Below are 17,587 nucleotides of genomic sequence, written 5' to 3'. Positions count from 1 at the left end.
ACAGCAGGTAATTATGCAGGAAAGGTTTCCTAGGCAAGGGTTGGATGTCAGCTCAGGACCAAATCTATATCTGGGGAGCAGTGCCTCCCAGAGACAAATCTTGTACATGGAATTCTAAGCCCAATGGAATGACTAAGCAAGGCCACACCTAGCTGCTGAGGGTGACCTGGTTCCTGTACTTCCAGAATGTCACTGCTAACCATCGGGCCAACGATGTAATTGCTGCTGAAGACGGGCCCCAGGTCCTGGTGGGGCGATTCATGTATGGGCCCCTTGACATGGTGGCTCTGACTGGAGAAAAGGTACTTGGGTCCCTGGCAGCCCCCAGTCCTGGGATGGACCACCTTGGGAGGGCCCCCTGAGTGTGGCTTATGAAGCAGGGCAGATTGGGATGGGGAGCACAACAGCAGTTATGAGCTTGGGGATATCCAAGGAGGATTGGGAAGCCAGTGTGTGTGCAAGGAGAGAGGAAACATGTCACACAGTCTGCTGTTCTGGTAGAGAGCTCTGTGAATGAGGTGCCAAGCCAAGTGGGCAGCTCCTCAGGCTTCAGTGAGCCCCTGGCCCTTTTACCACCACAGGTGGATATCCTGGTGATGGCAGAGCCATCCTCAGGCCGTTGGGTGCACCTTGACACAGAGATCACCAACAACAGTGGCCGGGTCACCTACAGTGTTCCAAGGCCTCGGCGCTTGGGTGTTGGCGTCTACCCTGTGAAGATGGTCGTTAGGTAAGATGGAACAGTCTTAGACCGGAGAGGGTGCAGTGGCAGATAGGGTGCTTGTCTTGCTAGTTGCTGAACTGGGTTCAATCCCTGGCACCCCAGATGGTCGCCCAAGCCTGCCAGGAGTTCTCTCTGAATATTGTGGAGTATAGCCTCAAAACCAAATTAAAACAAAATATATAGGGAAAACCTGTCCAGAGCCTGTTTCTGTCCTGGACAGAAACCAGAGCCTTGAAGTAGATGAGGTCCTCCAAGATGTCTCTTGGGACCATCCCCTCTGCATGGAGTGGGAAGAGTTGAGGAGGAGACACTACCCATATACTCAGAACCTTCCCCAAATTTAGTTCTAACCCTAGATGCATCTCACCTCTGACTTCAGATTATACCTGCCAAAGGGCATAGCTTAACACAAACAGTACTTTTCAGGGGTGACCAGACCTGGGCCATGAGCTACCTCACAGTGCTGCCTCGGGGTACGGAGTGCGTGGTATTCAGCATTGATGGCTCCTTCGCAGCCAGCGTGTCCATCATGGGGAGTGACCCCAAGGTCCGGCCAGGGGCGGTAGATGTTGTCAGGTGAGTACAACCTCCCTGTAAGAGTTTGCTGTCCTGGGGCAGAAGGACCTTTGATTTTCTATTGTATAGAGCTCCACTGGTTTCCCCTGAAAATATTGAGTTCCCCTCCAATAGGAACTTGCTGAGGGTCCAAGAGAACCCCCATCTTTTCCAGCCCTCATCCTTCTCCAGTCCCATTTCCACACTAAGCACTCTGCGGGGACTCAGAGTCACTAAGTCACCATTCTTCCCCCCCCCACACCCCTTTAGCAGGGATAAATAAATATGTTTGCTTTTTTTTGTTTTGCTTTGTTTTTCTTGTTTTTGGGCCACACCCAGTAATGCTCAGGGGTTACTCCTGGCTATGCGCTCAGAAGTCGCTCCTGGCTTGGGGGACCATATGGGACGCCGGGGGATCGAACCTTGGTCCGTCCTAGGCTAGCGCTGGCAAGGCAGATCTTACCTCTAGCGCCACCGTGCCAGCCCTATGTTTGCTTTTTTGACAAATGGCTTCAAATAATAATTTATGACTTTCCATTTTGAATTGTTTGGATTCTGAGTCTCCCCATCAGTTGCAGTCAGCAGGTAGCTGGAGTGATCAAAGGGTCCATCCCCTGGATTGACTGCTCAAGTGGCTTCTAATCTCAGACTCAGATCTCTTGTGCCTTGCCTGGGAGTTTACACGGCCACGCCACATGACCTGGTGGACTCCACTGAGTTGTATTTCATACTTGGTGACTTTCTCTGCTCCCAGAAATGCAGGTGGGAGCTTCCAGATTTCTTATTGTCCTTTTTGGGAATCATGCCCTTTCTACATATCTTTCACTGCTAGATCAGCCCAGATTCAAGAAAATGGGAATCACATGAAGCTTTGAAGTCTAGGACAAGTGGTTCATTGAGGGACATTGTTGGAGATCAGTAATATATAGAGAAGGAATTGTTAGATTAGCGAGCAAAAGCATGGCAGGCTTTCTGGGAGAGGGGGCATTTTAGTGAGTCCTTGAAGGACAAGTACATTCTAAATGAGCAGTGCATGACTTTGTTCAAAGATTAGCAAATACAGAGAGGCAAAAAGAAGATAATGCAAACTGACCTTGACAGGCTAAGAAGGAGGTTTAGGGTTTGTGAGCCTGACTAGAGCAGAACATACGTTCTCCTATGAGGAATGGGTGAGACAAGTGAGCAGCTGGATTTGGGACTTCAGCAGGTTAGGAAACAGCAGCCCAGTATTATTTTACTGCTAAGAGGACTGCAAAGGGATTTATCAATAGAAAATTCTTCCCTGCCTCCACCCTCACTTCTCTGCCTATGGACTTTCTCCCTTCACACTTTGAGGCTAACTCTAGGCCAGGCTTCATGTAGGCACTGTTTCAGATGGAGAAATCACAGGACAGTGGGCAAAACCAGTTCTAGGTTTTAGAAACTGTAACCCGGGATGTGAAAGGTATCAGTACTCCCAAATGGTACTGACTCTTGGTTCTGGGAATTCTCAGGGCTGGCTCTGGGGTCTGCCTTGCCTCCTTCACTCTTTGTGGAAACTTAACTAGATCAGGGTTTCTACAGGGGTCTACAGACTCAATGTGCCTACCAGCTTTGTAGAAACAGATGCTCAAGCAGGTCTTGATCTCCACAATAATAAGTCAGCCTATTGCAAGGCAGAGCATTAATTCCTTTGGTAACATCCTCTCCAGACCATAGGCAGGGAAGGGTCTTCCTTTCTGGGGAACATCAGCCTTCCTTACCTCTCACATGGAATCCTGGGGTCTTTGTGGTGCTCTCTAGAGCTGGCGGAGTATCAGCTTTATAGAAACACAGATCAGTGGTTCCTAGTTCAGAACTAACCAACTAACCAGAGTTTATGATGGTAAACACTGGGCCCATTCATTGCTATAAAATTTTCCAAAATGCTTCACTAATCTTCCAGGCTCAGAGAGAATGAACTAAGGTAGCCAACTGGTGGTTAGTGCCCTCAAAGCCCTCAAACAGGCCTGGGACATAGATCTCTTGGGACCAGGACTCCCTATGCATGGCTTAAGAGCAACTCCCACTATATGTGGGAACACAGAGAGGCTTCCCAGAAAGGGGCCTCAAAAGCCCCTCAAATAGAACATAAGGAGATGGCGGGAACTAAGGAGAAAGTACTGTTTAAAAGTGTTGCTGTCTAAGGCGACAAAGCAGCTTTGTGCAGCTAGAAGGGATGCTCTAGGCAGAGCATGGAGTCCTGGACCCAACATGCCAGGCATATTGCAGCTTCATTAATCTCATGAATGGAGGGGAATGAGAATGAGGTAGAAGAAGGGGGTGGAGCCAAGATCCTATCTGCCTGGAAACTAGGTTGGTCATAAACTGGAAAAAGAAAGTGGTGGTGGGGACAGGACCAGAAGGGGTCACAAAAAAAGTTCCAGAAACTTCTGTGATGATAGTAGTATCCAAGTAGGGGTCGTGAGCAGCAACAAAAGAGGGAGCTCAGCTTGATTTTGAACCTGTGGTGCCTGAGAGCATCCTGGAGAGATGACCAGCATACACGGGACTCAACCAACCAATAGTGAAGTTAGGGATAGCGTCACTCCTACTTAATGCTATTTGAACAGCCTCCAGTTTATGAACAGGTGGGGGGGAGGCTGAACTGGGGCTGGACTGAACCCCACTGCTTTCTCGAAGGCACTGGCAGGATCTGGGCTACATGATCCTATACATCACGGGGCGACCAGACATGCAGAAGCAGCGAGTGGTATCATGGCTGTCCCAGCACAACTTCCCCCAGGGCATGATCTTCTTCTCTGATGGGCTGGTTCATGACCCGCTGAGGCAGAAGGCCATCTTTCTCCGCAACCTCGTGCAGGAGGTGAGTGTCCGTGGGCAAGACTCCAGGAACTTCTCCCTCAGTCCTTGGAGAAGGCTCATCCCCTTAACTCAGCTCTGCTGCCCCCTGTGTAAGATCATTCATTTGCAACATGGCAGGCACAGGGATCCTAGAGCTTGCAAGGTGGATATTATCCTCATGGCACCTGCCTATTACCTCAGCCCAAGATGTTTGTCCTTTTTTCTCCCAATTCTACATCTCAACTCTACTGTATACCTCTGGCTATTCATTCAACAAACATTTGAGTGGCTGTTGCCTTGGTGTAGGATAAATTTGCTTCCTCAGGATATGCGCCACTGCCTCCCTCTGTCCACCACCCTTAGTCCCTGATCTCATGAGGAAGGCAGATCATTACAAACATATATTTATCATTTTGTTTTTGGGTTTTGGGCCACATCTTGTGGCACTCAGGGGTTACTCCATGCTTTGTACTCAGAAATTAGTGCTGGGATTCTGGGGATCAAACCAGGGGCAGCTATTTGCAAAGCAAATGCCCTACCCCTTGTACTATTGCTCCAGCCCTGAAAATATACATTTTTGAAGTTGGAGTGATAGAACAGCAGGTAGGGTATGTGTTGCCTTGTATGTGGTCTACTGAGTTTGGTCCTCAGCATCTCATAAGGTCCCGAGCACTACCAGGAGTAATTCCCCAGTGCAGAGCCAGGAGTAACCCCTGAGCATTGCTGGATGTGGCCCAGTGAAACAAAACAAAAAAGCCAACAACAACAACAACAGTTGTACATTCTCTAGCCCCTAACTCAGAACTACTGAGTCAACAATTCTGAAACAGGGTCCAGCAACCTGTGTTCTAAGAAGCCCACCAGGTGCTTCTGATGTTTACTAGAGTTTTGGAAACAGGATTTTGAGATCCTTTGATGGAGAACTAGCATTCACAAACCACAGCCCCAGGGCCAACAGGCTTTGATATGACCTGCCAGTTAAAGGTAGTTTTATACTTTTAAGTTATGCGGTGAATCAAGAGAAGAAGCCTATTTCTTGATGTGAAAGTTCTATGAGACTTAATTATAGTGTCTGTAAACACAGCTTCACGGGATCATGGCCATACCCTTTGTTTCTGGCTACCTTTCTGTTTTGAAGCATAGTGGAACCACTGAATAGTCGTGAAAGAGCACAAAGCCTGACATATTTACTATCTGGTTTTTTTTTACAAACTATCCACCAAACCCTGGTGTAGAGGCAGAGAGACTTGAGGCTTATAGGCATGAGAGCAGGACAGGTCCTCCTGGAAAACTGAGGTGAAAGCACCTGGCTTTGTCTGGGGAGGCTGGAGAGGAGGCAACTTTTGAGCTGAGTGTTGAAGTGTGAATATGGGTTTTACAGAGGATCAGAGAAGCAGTGACACTCAAAGGTAGGGAAGAGCTTGGGATTGTTTCAGAGTTGTCAGGGTTCAAATACAGGTCTCATGGTAGCTGAGGTCCCCAAGGTTGGAAAGCATTAAAATCCTTGGAAACCGGGCCCAGAACATGAACTCTCTCCTGCAGAATTGGGGAGTCACAGAAGAGCTTAGTGAAGGAAAGAGAATGAGAATGGATCTTATTAGAGTGGCAACATTCAATTTGATTGGTAGTTGCACCAATAAGAGAGTAGTTAGTTAGAGGCCTCTGTCCAAACAGAAGAGTCAGGAATACCAAAATCCAGGTATTGGCCAGGTATATATAGAGAAGGGCAAGGACAGGTGTGAGGATCAGAAGGTAGAACTATCTCAGGACTCAGAGTTGGCTAGAGAGTGAGGAGCACTCCAAGATATGTCTAACTCACCTCCATAGATATATAAGAAGCCCAGGGAAGTCCCAAGAGTGAGGCAAGAAGTGAGAACAGAAGGAGGAATCTTTGGAAGAGAGAGCCAGAGGGTGAGGCAGATTCCAGGGATCAGGGAGGAGGTATAGGAGAGTGAGAAGTTCCTGAGAGATGGTGTATGAACATTGATGGCTTTGGTGAGAAAGGTCACTCTGGAGACAGAGGAGTAGGACAGTTGGGTGTCAGTTTGGAGGGGCTTTATGTGAAGTGGGTTCACTTCCACCTGTAGGATCACAGGTGCTGGAGGAGATGGGGCCACTCAAGAGGGGCAAGGAAAAAAATAGGGGAGATAGGGGACCAAATAGGAGAAATTGGGAGCTAAATTGACAGAGTCACTACAGGGCTTGAAGGGTGGGAAGATAGAGGTTAAAGGGACAGTGAATGTAGTTCAAGTGGTAGATCATATGCCTACCATGTGATATACTGAGGAGTGCCACATGTACATGTTCCTCTACTCAGTCAGCACATGTCACCCTGGTGGCTTCAGGTACACAGATTAGTAGGCCCAATCTGAATTGCCAGGCCACTGGGCTAAGCAGACATCACTGGAGTTGTCCTACTTCTCTCCATCCCAAACTGGGTGTGGCTCCATAATAATGGGAAAAGGCATTTTGACTGTCAGAATAATGAGGCAGGACAAGACTTGTATGGCCTGTGTTTCCCAGCAATTTTTGGCAGCCAAGACATAGAAACAGAAAGGTGGGTGGTGGAAGTTTTCCAGGATTCAAGTTTGAACAAGTGGTATGTGAGGATGGGGCGGGAACTGGAGGTGGATACTACAGAACTCTGGGAGACCACAATGAGCCAAGTGGGACAGAGAGAGGAGCTGAGTTCAATGTGCTTGTCTTTCAGTGCTTCATCAAAATCAGTGCAGCTTATGGTTCCACGAAGGACATCTCTGTCTACAGTGTGCTGGGCCTGCCACCCTCCCAAATCTTCATTGTGGGCCGGCCCACCAAGAAGTACCAAACCCAGTGCCAGGTGGGTAGAGATTGGGTAGGGAGTTGGGAAGACATTGAGGGAGAGGGAAAACAGGTTTCTTGTGGGAGGAGGTGATGCATTCCTTTACTCAGTCACTTAATCTTTCATTTTCTCATCTCTCCACACATATACCATCCACCTAACCATTTACTATCCATCCACCCACCCAGCCACCATCTAGCCAGTGACATCCATCTATCCATCCATCCATTTATCCAACTATTCATCATTCATCCATCTTCCTATCATCAATCTATCCAACTATTCATCATTTATCTATTAACTCAACTATTTATCATCCATTCACTCATCCATCCATTCTACAAGCAAATATAACCTTGAGTCAAACTGTTGGGTGAGGGGAGATTTCCAGGAGAATTTTATACCCTGTCATTTACATCAGTACATCCATGTAGGAGAGGTGGAAACAATGACAAACAACAATGCTGTGTGCCCAGAACCCATCTCATGAGTTTGAGACTAGAGAAGCATAAGGTCTCAGAGCAGGTGGGCTAAATTTAATAGGTTAGGGGCATTTAAGGAATGTCCCCCGGAAGTGTCTGAGGTTGGAAAAACATTTGCAACAGAAGCAGCAGCAAAAGAATGAGCTGTGGGAGACTCAGCTGATTGAGTGGGAAAGGGGCTAGCAGTGAATCCTAGAGTCTGTGTGTCTTGCCAAATTGGGACATGGTCTTCTGAGTCTGGACTGATTCACAGCAGTCCCAAGGTTGCAGGCAGGACACTGGATGGATCAGTTGTAGAAAGTGGGAGAACAAATGTATGCCAGCTTTGGAAAAGGCACAGGTGGAAGACCGTGGGGTCTTTCTAAGGCGGGGTAGAGTGAATTTGGGACTGAACCTGTGATATGTGTTGGGTTAAGGGAAGGGGAAAGCTGTGCTGGCCACCGGACTAGTAGGATGGGCCCTAAGTGGGACTGAACAGCTGGCTTGAGAAGACAGCGCTGGGGAGAAGGCAGTGTTTCCCTTGGTGGCATGTTGCATGTGAAGTATGTGTGACCCAGCAAGGGAGGGTCTGAGATGTCAGTACTATCGGGGGTCGACATGGGAGACTTCTCAGGCTAGCGTACACACTGTCAACTGGTATGATGTTTAAATGCTGATTCCTTGATGGTCAGGGCTCAGGAATCTGGCTCCCAGGCATCCAGTCACCACACTTCTAGAGGCAAGTGCCAGGAGGGACTGGCACAGAGGTCAGGGCTGAGGACTAGAAAATGAACAAAGCCCATGCCATGGGGCAGAGGCTGGAGGCCAACATTGAGGGTTTTAGTGAAGGTGACACGATGGATGCTCCATCTCATTAAGAACTAGGCTGTTGAAGAAGCCCAGAGGGTCAGAGTGGGGCTGGGGAGGCGAAGCGTTGAAGGTTCCTTATGAAGCTGGGAATCCTGATAGGGAGTCCGGGGATGGTGAATTGGATGTGCAGGGACTGATTGACTCCTCCCCTCCGCAGTTCCTGAGCGAGGGCTATGCTGCACACCTGGCCGTACTGGAGGCCAGCCACCGTGCGCGCCCCAAGAAGAACAACTCGCGCCTGATCCTGCGCAAGGGTAGCTTCGGCCTGCACGCACAGCCGGAGTTCCTGCGCAAGCGGAACCATCTACGCAGGACCATGTCGGTGCAGCAGCCCGACCCGCCTGCCAATCCGAAGCCCGAGCGGGCTCAGAGCCAGCCCGAGTCCGACAAGGACCATGAGAGGCCCCTGCCTGTGCTCAGCTGGGCGCGTGGACCCCCCAAGTTTGAGTCGGTGCCCTGAGGCTGTACAAAGAGCAGGGGGCCACCTTCCCCACGCAGGCCTCTTCCTGCTTCTTCCCCGTGTCTGTCAGCAGTGTCCTACCAGAATAGGGAGGGACTCTGTCTGGCCCTGGGTTGTGAGAGGGTGAAATCAGGGGTCTTGGTGCAGCTGCTGCTGCCTCCCCCCAGGCTTGCCACCGCCAGCTCCAGTCAGGACAGTGTTTGTGATTGCTGTACAAGGCCTGTGGGCGCTGGAGCCCGGGCATCCAGCTGCCCATGTTTCGAGTTCCCTTGGCACTGTCAAGCGGCTGCCCTCTTTGGCAGAACCACTCGGAGATGCCCCCAGGACATGGGTATGCCAAATGAGATGCCCCAGCTGCTGACAAGACAGCTTCTTTACTGCCGGTAGAGTGGCAAGTGGTATTTGTGCCCGCCCTCCCGGTGACATCATGGCCTATCCTATTGGGCCTGGCTCTCCTGTGGCCAGGGGTCACTGTTTGGGAGTGAAGCTGTATTCCAGGCTCCTAAGATGTTCAGAGGGTTCTCAGGCCCCGGAGGAGGGGTCTGGTGCTGATGGTCTTTCCTCAAAGCTGTCATGTCCCCCTTCTTGTCCAGTGTTCTCCTGGGGACAAGCTTTCCTCTTCTGGAGCCCTGCCTGGTGCCCTCCTCTGTGAGGTGTTGGTTCTGGGCTGGTGGGAAACCTTTGAGCCCACTGTTTGCTCCCTCTGAGCCCCACTTTCCTAAAAAATGGGTGGGATCTCCCCAGCACAGTTCCCTGTAAGGTCAGGATTTTGGCCTGGCCTGTCCTTCTGCCCTGGAGACTTTCTGAGCCTGAGAACTCCCAAGACAGACCTGGACCTCACCAGTCCGAGGGAATCTGGGGGTGGGGGCAGGAGTGGGAAAGGACCTCTGTTCCACAGAGACACTGGCTTTACTCTGACACCCAAACTTGGCCCTAGGGAGACATGAGCCCACTCAAAATGAATTTTTCCCTGTGGAGTGCTTAGTGCTAAGACCCCAGAGTTCCAGGGGCTCATGTAATTTTGGCTCAAACTGTTGTTCTCTCTTCCTCCCCCCCCCCTCCTATTTTGCTTGGTTTGTGCCCATCATAGTTCTAAGGTTGGCAAGGCCTGGCTCTCCAGGGACCCTAAAAGCCTGTCCAGGCCCTCCTGCTGCTGAGCCTTGGCCTGAGTATTGGTTTCAATCACCATCTCTGCTCTCTGGCACAGGTCTGGCCCCTGTGATTTGAGGTGGCTAGGCCTGCCTGCCTCTAAGCCCGTGGGCTGTGCCCAAGGCCAGCTTGCCCTTTTGGCCAGGCTCCGTTGGGGCCCCAGACATTGTACACAGCAGGGACCTGTGTGCACCCAGTGTTGCTTCTGCTCAATGTCTACCTCTTGCAGCTCCCATGCAGCCAACATTCACCCCAATGTCGGCTGTTGGTAGGGCAGCTGGCACCCTTGTGAGACACCTGGCAAATGGGGTGTCCTATAGGGCTGGAGGCCTCTGAATTGCCAGGCCCCACCTGCAGCTCTCCACTAGAAATGTGTCTTCTCCAATCTGCTAGCCCCCACCATGTTGGTCTGACCTGTCTGCCTGTTCTGGGCTCTACGTTTTATCCTGCATCAGCACTCAAGCCCAGAGCTGTTGGTAGTCTGATAAAGAGATCCCCCTGACCCCCACTCCAGCCCCTTAGCTCCTCTCTGAGCCAGCCTCCTGGCATTGCACATCTTTCCTGACCATCACCTCCTTCTTGGTTCTCCATAGGCATGGGCTCATCGGACACTTTAACCCTAACCATTCCTCTCCTTTCTAGAAGAGATTGCAGATTAACTTTGGGTAGACTTAGTTTGCCTCCTTTCAGTAGGAAGGACTGATGCTTTCTCTCCTGAATGATAGGGTTATTGGTGTGGGATGTATCTCCCTCAGTTAGAATCCCTCTGCTTTCTGAGAATCTCAGGAGATGAGGGTCAGGACTCTGGAGAATTTGGAGCCTTCATGGGTCAGGTCGTTTGGTTCAGGAGTGGACTGTGAGTTCTGGCTGGAGAGACCCCTGGTGTACAGTGAGCCATTTGTGAACCCAGTGCCCAGTGTGGACCACACATGTACGGTTCCAAATAGCAGCTTTCACAGCACCCTAGTAACCAAGAGAACTCTGTACACCAGTGCTACGTTGTCTTGTTTATTTAGTTCAGTTGGAAAAACAACCAAGTTGTGTTGCTCTAGGTGGCACTGCCACCTGTACCTGATAGTCTGTCACCCCATCTGGCTGTTTTCTAGAGAATCTGTCCAGTTCTTGCTGTGTCTACTCTGTAGGAGCTGGATACAGATCTCCCCATCTCACCAAAGCTCTTGCTCTCCATGTGACATGTCTGTTCTTCCCATGAGCTGGCTGCCCTGATGGTTGAGGACCTGCCTGCCACACTGGGGTGGGGTGGGGTACAGGGTGCAGCCTTTGCCAGGGTCTGCTCTTCCAACATCTTTCTTTCCTCACACTAAAGTTTTCAACTTCTTCTTGAGGCTCCGCACACTTGGCCCTCCTGCTAATGCTGGGCTGTAGAAACCAAGCACTCTTAAACCCCAGGGCTCCAAGAGGGACCAAGGGGGCAGTGCTTATAGTGGGTGGCTGGACCTCTCAGCTTTTAATTCTCTGGAGTTCAGTCCTGTACCCTGGGAGCGTCCAGCAGGTCAAACATGACATCCGTTTGTAAAAGAAAGTTGGGCCCAAAGCAGGAGAAAAATGGGTCCAGAGGGGTGTGTGAATTTTTGCAGGGACCAGCTCCTAGGAACCAGCTCCCAGGTGCAACCTACCCTACCCACCCCTGACTGCAAAGGAGCCTCACAGAAACCCACCCCCCCCCCGCCTTAAACAAACAACTTTCTCTCCAAATGCTGGGGTATTTGGGTGCCAAATGCTCTAGAAACCTGTTCTCTTTGGCTCAGCCAAAATCAAAACAAAACAAAAAACCACACCTTCCTTTCTTCTTCCTCTTTCTGGGCTTAGAGGAATATCCTTTTAAAAAAATAATTAAGCTCAAATGAGGAGACCCCCCCCCCCCCTACCTAGGTCTACTCTCCCTGCTCAGAAACTATACGAAGTTTGAGAGAAAAACCAGTTGGATAAGGAGAGGAGTTGACACAGGTGCAGGCAGGGCAGGTGAGACTCTCACTCATGGGGATCCCCTATCCCAACTCTTTTTCTCTTTGTTTACTTGGAGGTGGCAGCCTGTCTGGTCTTGCTGTGGTCTGACTGTCCCTAAGTATGTAACTTCCAGTATTATCTGTGATGGATGGTTGTGTGGTGAACAAGGTTATTCTGTTCCTTATGGCTGCCTTGTACAAAATCCGTTAGAAAAGAAAATGTAAAATACCAGGTTTTTAATAAGACAAAACAGTATTACAGAGTTAAAAAGATTTTTACAACTGGTCTTGATTTTGAAGTGAGCTGGTTTTTAACTCTCAAACGTTGTCACTTAAATAAAAACCTTATTTGCCTTTAAAATATGCTTTGCTCTGAATGACCCCGAGACCTTTTGTTCAGCAGACTGGCTGGCTGGTGTGTATGTGAGTGTAGTGATGGTGAGGGGAACAATTACACACCTACTGCTCAAAGCAGTGTGGGAGGTAGAGGTGGGAAGAGATTTCAGATACAGATTTTATTATGAAAAGCAAGCTTATCTAGAAATAACAAGGCAGATTTCTTAAATAATTCACAAAATTTGGAAATAGCAGAACAGTACCATGAAGGCATCATGGACATAGGATCTGAGGACCTGGAAATCCATACCCATTTTCAGGACTCTGGTGTAGGGAGAAGGCACAGGAGCTGGGTTCCCTGGAGCCCGGGTACTGGAGACAGTGGATGGCAGACCCAAGACCCATGCCTAGAGCCACCTATCTTTCAGGAGCCTTTTGCTGGCGGTACTTCATTTTGCACACAAGGCCACCAAAATGCTCAAGTGTTGGATATTTCTAGCTCCTCATGAGCTGACCAGATCCCCCGTCTCCTGGTCTCTGAAGTAACTTCTGGGCAGATACTGATAGACCCTGAGGTGGCCAGAGCAGGAGCAGAAGCTGACAGGCCTGAGCTTTGTCCTGTGGGCCCATAGCCGCCAGAACTCCCAGTAATCATGGGCATGAGGGCAGTTCAGACGATGTGTTGCCTATAAGAGCTGTCTCCATGGCCTCACTGTGGTTGAGGCAGGGGAGGGAGACTATAGTCTGTTTTATCCCCAGTTTGAGAGGTGGAATTGTGCCCATGCTGATAGTGATGGGGTGAGTGTGGTCAGCATCACTGGTTCTGAGCTAGTAGATAGCTTTCTACATGGCTGGTCCTATCAGAAAATACATATATCAGAAAAATATATATCAGAAAATATATATTCCAGAAAATATCCAGTTCTTGAACATGCCTTTGAATATGCATGTGTGCTCAGGTCTGAAGAGAAGAGGAGCAGGACGAGGAAGATAGGGATGACGAAGTCATGCTTGGGCAGTGGATTACCCGACGAGCACTGTCCTCAGTTACGAATGAGAGAAATGGTCATGTCGCCACTGGAGATGGAAAACGGAAAGGACAGATGCCAATGGGTGCCACAGGCTGAGGGACTTTCCCAGCCTGGATTAGCAAAGACATGGCCTGGCATAGAGGCAGGAGCATGGCCCATCCAACCCACAGAACTGCTGGGGCTCTAGTAGTCCACTACAATGACCAGGCCCCCCCTCAAAAAAATGGTTCATAAAAGGGCAGCTCCTGATTGGCTCTGTCCCTAATTTGAGTGTCTTGGGTCTCTACTTCAGAACCAGATGGCCGCATGAGGTTCCAGGTGAGGGATGAAAGTGGGGACCCAAGGCCTAGGCTGCCTCCCACATGCACCCATAGGGTCTTTTTATCCCCTCTCATGTTGCACTTGAGGAGACCAAGATTCTGAGAGGGGCAGGAACCAACCAGGGTCACAAAGCAGGTCACAGAGAGCCAGACACCCTTAAGGAGAGCCTCCAGGCCAGTGGGTAATGAGACCCCTACTCACCTGTCTTCAGCATCAATGGCCTCATCCAGTTCTTGGGACAGCTTCCGGAGGTGCTGAATTCCTGCACCCACGGGCTCCAGGTCACTGTCAGACTCACTGAACACAAGGAAAATCCACATCAGTGACTAGTTGAAAACCCATGTAAGTCTCAACAAGATAGCTCTGGGGATGGGAACATACCACTCTGAAAAGTGGCAATTGGAAGCAGTGTGGAGTGCCTGGCAGACACTAGAAGGATCAATGCCCCTGAGGCCAAAGCCAAGGTCAGATGATCTTACAAACTGGTGAGTCCTGATCTTTTTGTGCTTGGATCAGTGGAGTGCCAATCCCTAAATGAGTTACAAAAGGGGCCTTTGGGTTTACCAGGAAGCTTGGCTGTGACCCTGTGGGTCAAAGATTGCCTTTTCCTATAACAATAGGAAGCTAATCCTAGAAGGAGGGGGAATGGGAGAGGGGGCAGGTAGACAGAGAGGGGCTGGCCATGGATGTGACAGGTCAGGGTGGCCCAGCATACAGGAAGGTCTTGAAGTCTCTGAACATTCACCATTGGATCGACAGACCTTACTCTTTTTTTTTTTTTGGCCATACCCAGCAGCAGTCAGGGGTTACTTCTGGGTCTGTGCTCAGAAATCTGTCCTGGCAGACTTGGAGGACAATATGGGATGGTGGAAGTTGAATCCCAAAAGGCAAATGCCCTACCTGCTGTGTTATCATTCTGGCCTTAGGCCTTCTTCTTTTTTTTTTTTTTTTTTTTTTTTTTTTGTGGTTTTTGGGTCACACCCGGCAGTGCTCAGGGGTTATTCCTGGCTCCAGGCTCAGAAATTGCTCCTGGCAGGCACGGGGGACCATGTGGGACGTCGGGATTCGAACCAATGACCTCCTGCATGAAAGGCAAACACCTTACCTCCATGCTATCTCTCCGGCCCCAGGCCTTCTTCTTACCTGGGTGAGCAGAGGGGCTCCATGGAGGAGTAAGGGCTCCGGAAGGCAGCCTCCCTCCTGGATCGCCGCAGTGGGTGAGCATGTGGGCCGCTGTGGGCAGAGAGGCAGGCGTACTCCCTCTCCCAGGGTGATGAGTGGGTAGGAGTGGTGCCAGACTTCCGGGTGCTCCTCTGGCTCAGCCGTCGAGTTGGGGGGCTAGTGCCTTTTTGTATGCTTCTTTTCCTTCTCCTGGCTCTCACCTGGGTCTCCACCAACCATTTGGTGCTGCTCTGGTAAGACTCCTGGATCCTCTGTGACAGGTACAAGAGCAGGGAGCCCAAAGCCAATGGTGAGTTAGCCCAGGGGCTCCAAGTTGCACCTCTAAGCACTTGGTCCACTGCAGCTTAGTCATGAGGGCAAGGGGAATTGGTAGTATTGTGGGAAGCAGGTGCATGCGGGGCCAGCTCAGAGCCCTGTGGACACAGGCAGCACCCAGAAGTAGAAACACTGGGCTCCTGAAGCCTGTTATGTCTAAGACAAACTCTCTTTAAGGGGGCACAGGTTGATAGAGGAACTCAAGGGGAAAACTCAGAGAAGACCTTAGCCTTTCCCCATTAGAAAGTTCATTGTTTCTTTCCCTGCCTCTGGGCTCTTCCATTCAGACCCAGGCACCACATTTGTGAATTCTTCTCTAGAATCTGGTCGCTGAAAAGCTCTAAGACTTCCATACCTCCCATAATGCAGAGCAGTGTGTCGAGCCCTAACTGCTGGCCCTTTCTCATCAGCAAGGGAATGTCTGTAAAAACTCTTCCTTAACTAGCCTGTCTTTTCCATGATAAAACAAAATGAATGTTAGAGCAAAATCTTAGTTTAAACATGTGACCTTGGGCAGGCTATCTTAATTTTATTTCTCTGCTCCCAGGAATAAGAAAATAACCCTTCCTCCCTCCCTTCCTTTCTTCTTTTTCTCCCTCCCTCCCTCCCTCCCTCCCTCCCTCCCTCCCTCCCTCCCTCCCTCTCTCCCTCCCTCCCTCCCTTCCTCCCTCCCTCCCTTTCTCCCTTTCTTCCAAACCTGGATTCAATCCCCAGCATCTCAGAGGATCCCCTAAGCCTGAAAAAGGAAAAAAAAAATGGGGAAAAAAAAAGAAACCAGGGTCTTCCTGTCAGGAGCCTGGCCTTTTTTTGTTTTGTTTTTGGGTCACATCTGGTGGCACTCGGGTTACTCCTGGCAGGCTTGGGGACCATATAGGATGCTGGGATTCGAACCACTGTTCATTCTGGTTGGCCGCGTATCAGGCAAACATCCTACTGCTGTGCTATCTCTCCAGTCCAAGGAGCCTGGTCATATCTAAAACATGCAGCAGTTTCCTGCTCACAATCTCTTCAAACACCAGATTTTCTCAAATTGACCTTCAGAGCAGCTCTTCAAATTTTCACTCCTCTGCAGAGCCGAGCTCCCAGAGACAAGTCTGTTATAAACCCCATTAAGTAGCAAAGGAAAGAGAAGGTCTAGTTGCCTAATCATGCTGAGTTTCTGTCCTATACAGTGCTCAATGGCTCCAAGGGACTTTGGTTAGCGTCTAACTCTCTCCTCTCAGTCACCTGTCCCTCCTTGCTCTATCTTTCTACCATATACAGACTACATTCCTACCAGTCTCTCTGCAGCTTGTTCCTCCTTTGGTCCTGGGAATAGATTTGCCTTCTACACTCCTTGTTCCTACCCTTCCTTGGGTGGCTACCACAGTGTCATCTCTGAGATGCTCTCACCAGCTATTTGGCCTCCCCACTTCATTAGCCACTGACTTGCAATTTCCTATCAGAAGACAGAGATGCTTCGGCTATGATCTTCCTTTCCCTTTCCTTTCCTCCTCTCCTCTTCTCTTTCCCATGCACTCAGTCTGTTGGACTATCTATCTCTCTGGCCACCATGGCATTGTTCTCATACGCTCAACTATTTGCTAATGGCCAGGAACTATTTGGGGTGCTGGGGGCATAGCAATGAGCAAACTCCCCATTTTCATAGGATCTGTATTTTTGGAGGTTCCTTGGGAGACAGCCACTATCCATCTAGCCAGCCAGCTTAAGGTAGTCTCCAAGAAGGGATTACCCATCCCTTGTTAGCATTGTTAGCCTTACCTGAGACACAACACCCAAGGCATTTTTAGCTGATCGAGCTGCAGCCTGGAGTCCCTGCTGGCTGGGCTCTGGGGCTTCCAGGTGTTTCCAAGAGGGGCCTGGTCCCAGGTTGAGGCTGACTGATCTCAGGGGCAGTCTCCTTTGAAACTGCCTGCACAGGGAGCCTAGGCCTCCTCCAGGGGCCTCTCTGTGGCAGACTGCAGATTGCTCTTCACTCTCCTCCAGCTGCTTGTGGTCTGGGAGGGATCTGAGGCGCATGGAGCTTCCCAAGCCTGGCCACCGAGAGGCCATTTGCCTGGTCAAATGTGTTCTGCCAACCAGATCCTAGAGGTCAAACGGCAGGTCCAAGAGGGCATTCTGTTCCATTCCCAGGGTCCATTCTCCACCTTTCACACCACTCCCTTCCCCTCCCAGTTCAGGGGATGAGATGGGAAGGAAACCTATGGGGGCAGGCTGGTGTGAATATGGGTAGGAGGGCGCATTATGGAGCGAGGCCAGCGAGGCCCAGGAGAAGGCAGAGGCTGAACAAAGCCGGACAGCGTTTGCAGCGGTTCCAAACCACAAGGGCCTGAAATAACTGCTTTTCACCCCAGCTTCCTCTTCCTCCCTGGACTGGTCATGGTCTGCAACCAGGGACTTTTTCATCAAATGGTTCTAACCAAAGCGCTACCTCCCAGGCCTGGTCAGCCCACCGAACACCCCGATTTCCATCCTTGCAATACTGGATCCCCCCACCCCCCTTTATGACGTCCCCCGAACCGAACCTCCTCTGTCCTCGGGATTCTGAACAGCAGCTCCACGGGTGCCGGCC

General features: G+C 50.3%; 2 protein-coding genes across 2 annotated transcripts in view; one reads left to right on the top strand and one right to left on the bottom strand.

Annotated features, from left to right (window-relative positions):
- The window catches only part of PITPNM3 (PITPNM family member 3), a 92,866-nt gene extending 83,200 nt beyond the window's left edge, over positions 1 to 9,666 (top strand). The window contains exons 15-21 of the mRNA XM_049782172.1: positions 186 to 302; positions 582 to 730; positions 1,151 to 1,300; positions 3,941 to 4,124; positions 6,813 to 6,941; positions 8,412 to 9,045; positions 9,080 to 9,666. Of these exons, the coding sequence (XP_049638129.1) occupies positions 186 to 302; positions 582 to 730; positions 1,151 to 1,300; positions 3,941 to 4,124; positions 6,813 to 6,941; positions 8,412 to 8,714 (1,032 nt within the window). The 3' untranslated portion in view covers positions 8,715 to 9,045; positions 9,080 to 9,666. The remainder of the gene's footprint in view (positions 1 to 185; positions 303 to 581; positions 731 to 1,150; positions 1,301 to 3,940; positions 4,125 to 6,812; positions 6,942 to 8,411; positions 9,046 to 9,079) is intronic.
- A 3,463-nt stretch (positions 9,667 to 13,129) lies between these two features.
- Positions 13,130 to 17,067, bottom strand: PIMREG (PICALM interacting mitotic regulator). The gene is made up of 4 exons (XM_049782633.1): positions 16,777 to 17,067; positions 14,662 to 14,951; positions 13,720 to 13,815; positions 13,130 to 13,243 (listed from the first exon to the last, which is right to left on the bottom strand). The coding sequence occupies exons 1-4, from the start codon at positions 17,065 to 17,067 to the stop codon at positions 13,210 to 13,212; spliced, it is 711 nt and encodes a 236-aa protein (XP_049638590.1). The 3' UTR covers positions 13,130 to 13,209.
- Between the last annotated feature and the right edge of the window lie 520 nt (positions 17,068 to 17,587).

Source organism: Suncus etruscus, chromosome 1 (assembly GCF_024139225.1).
Source record: "Suncus etruscus isolate mSunEtr1 chromosome 1, mSunEtr1.pri.cur, whole genome shotgun sequence".
In the NCBI taxonomy this organism is placed as follows: Eukaryota; Metazoa; Chordata; class Mammalia; order Eulipotyphla; family Soricidae; genus Suncus; species Suncus etruscus.
Note: the sequence above shows the minus strand (reverse complement) of the source record. Positions and strands in the feature narration are given on the sequence as shown.

Excerpts from the sequence above, each read along its gene's own strand:
- PIMREG (XM_049782633.1), bottom strand. The coding sequence starts at position 17,067 with ATGGCCTCTCGGTGGCCAGGCTTGGGAAGCTCCATGCGCCTCAGATCC. Across the intron at positions 13,816-14,661 it reads GAGCCCCTCTGCTCACCCAG|TGAGTCTGACAGTGACCTGG; the intron begins GTAAGAAGAAGG and ends CCTTGTGTTCAG. Across the intron at positions 13,244-13,719 it reads GCCATTGATGCTGAAGACAG|TGGCGACATGACCATTTCTC; the intron begins GTGAGTAGGGGT and ends TTCCATCTCCAG.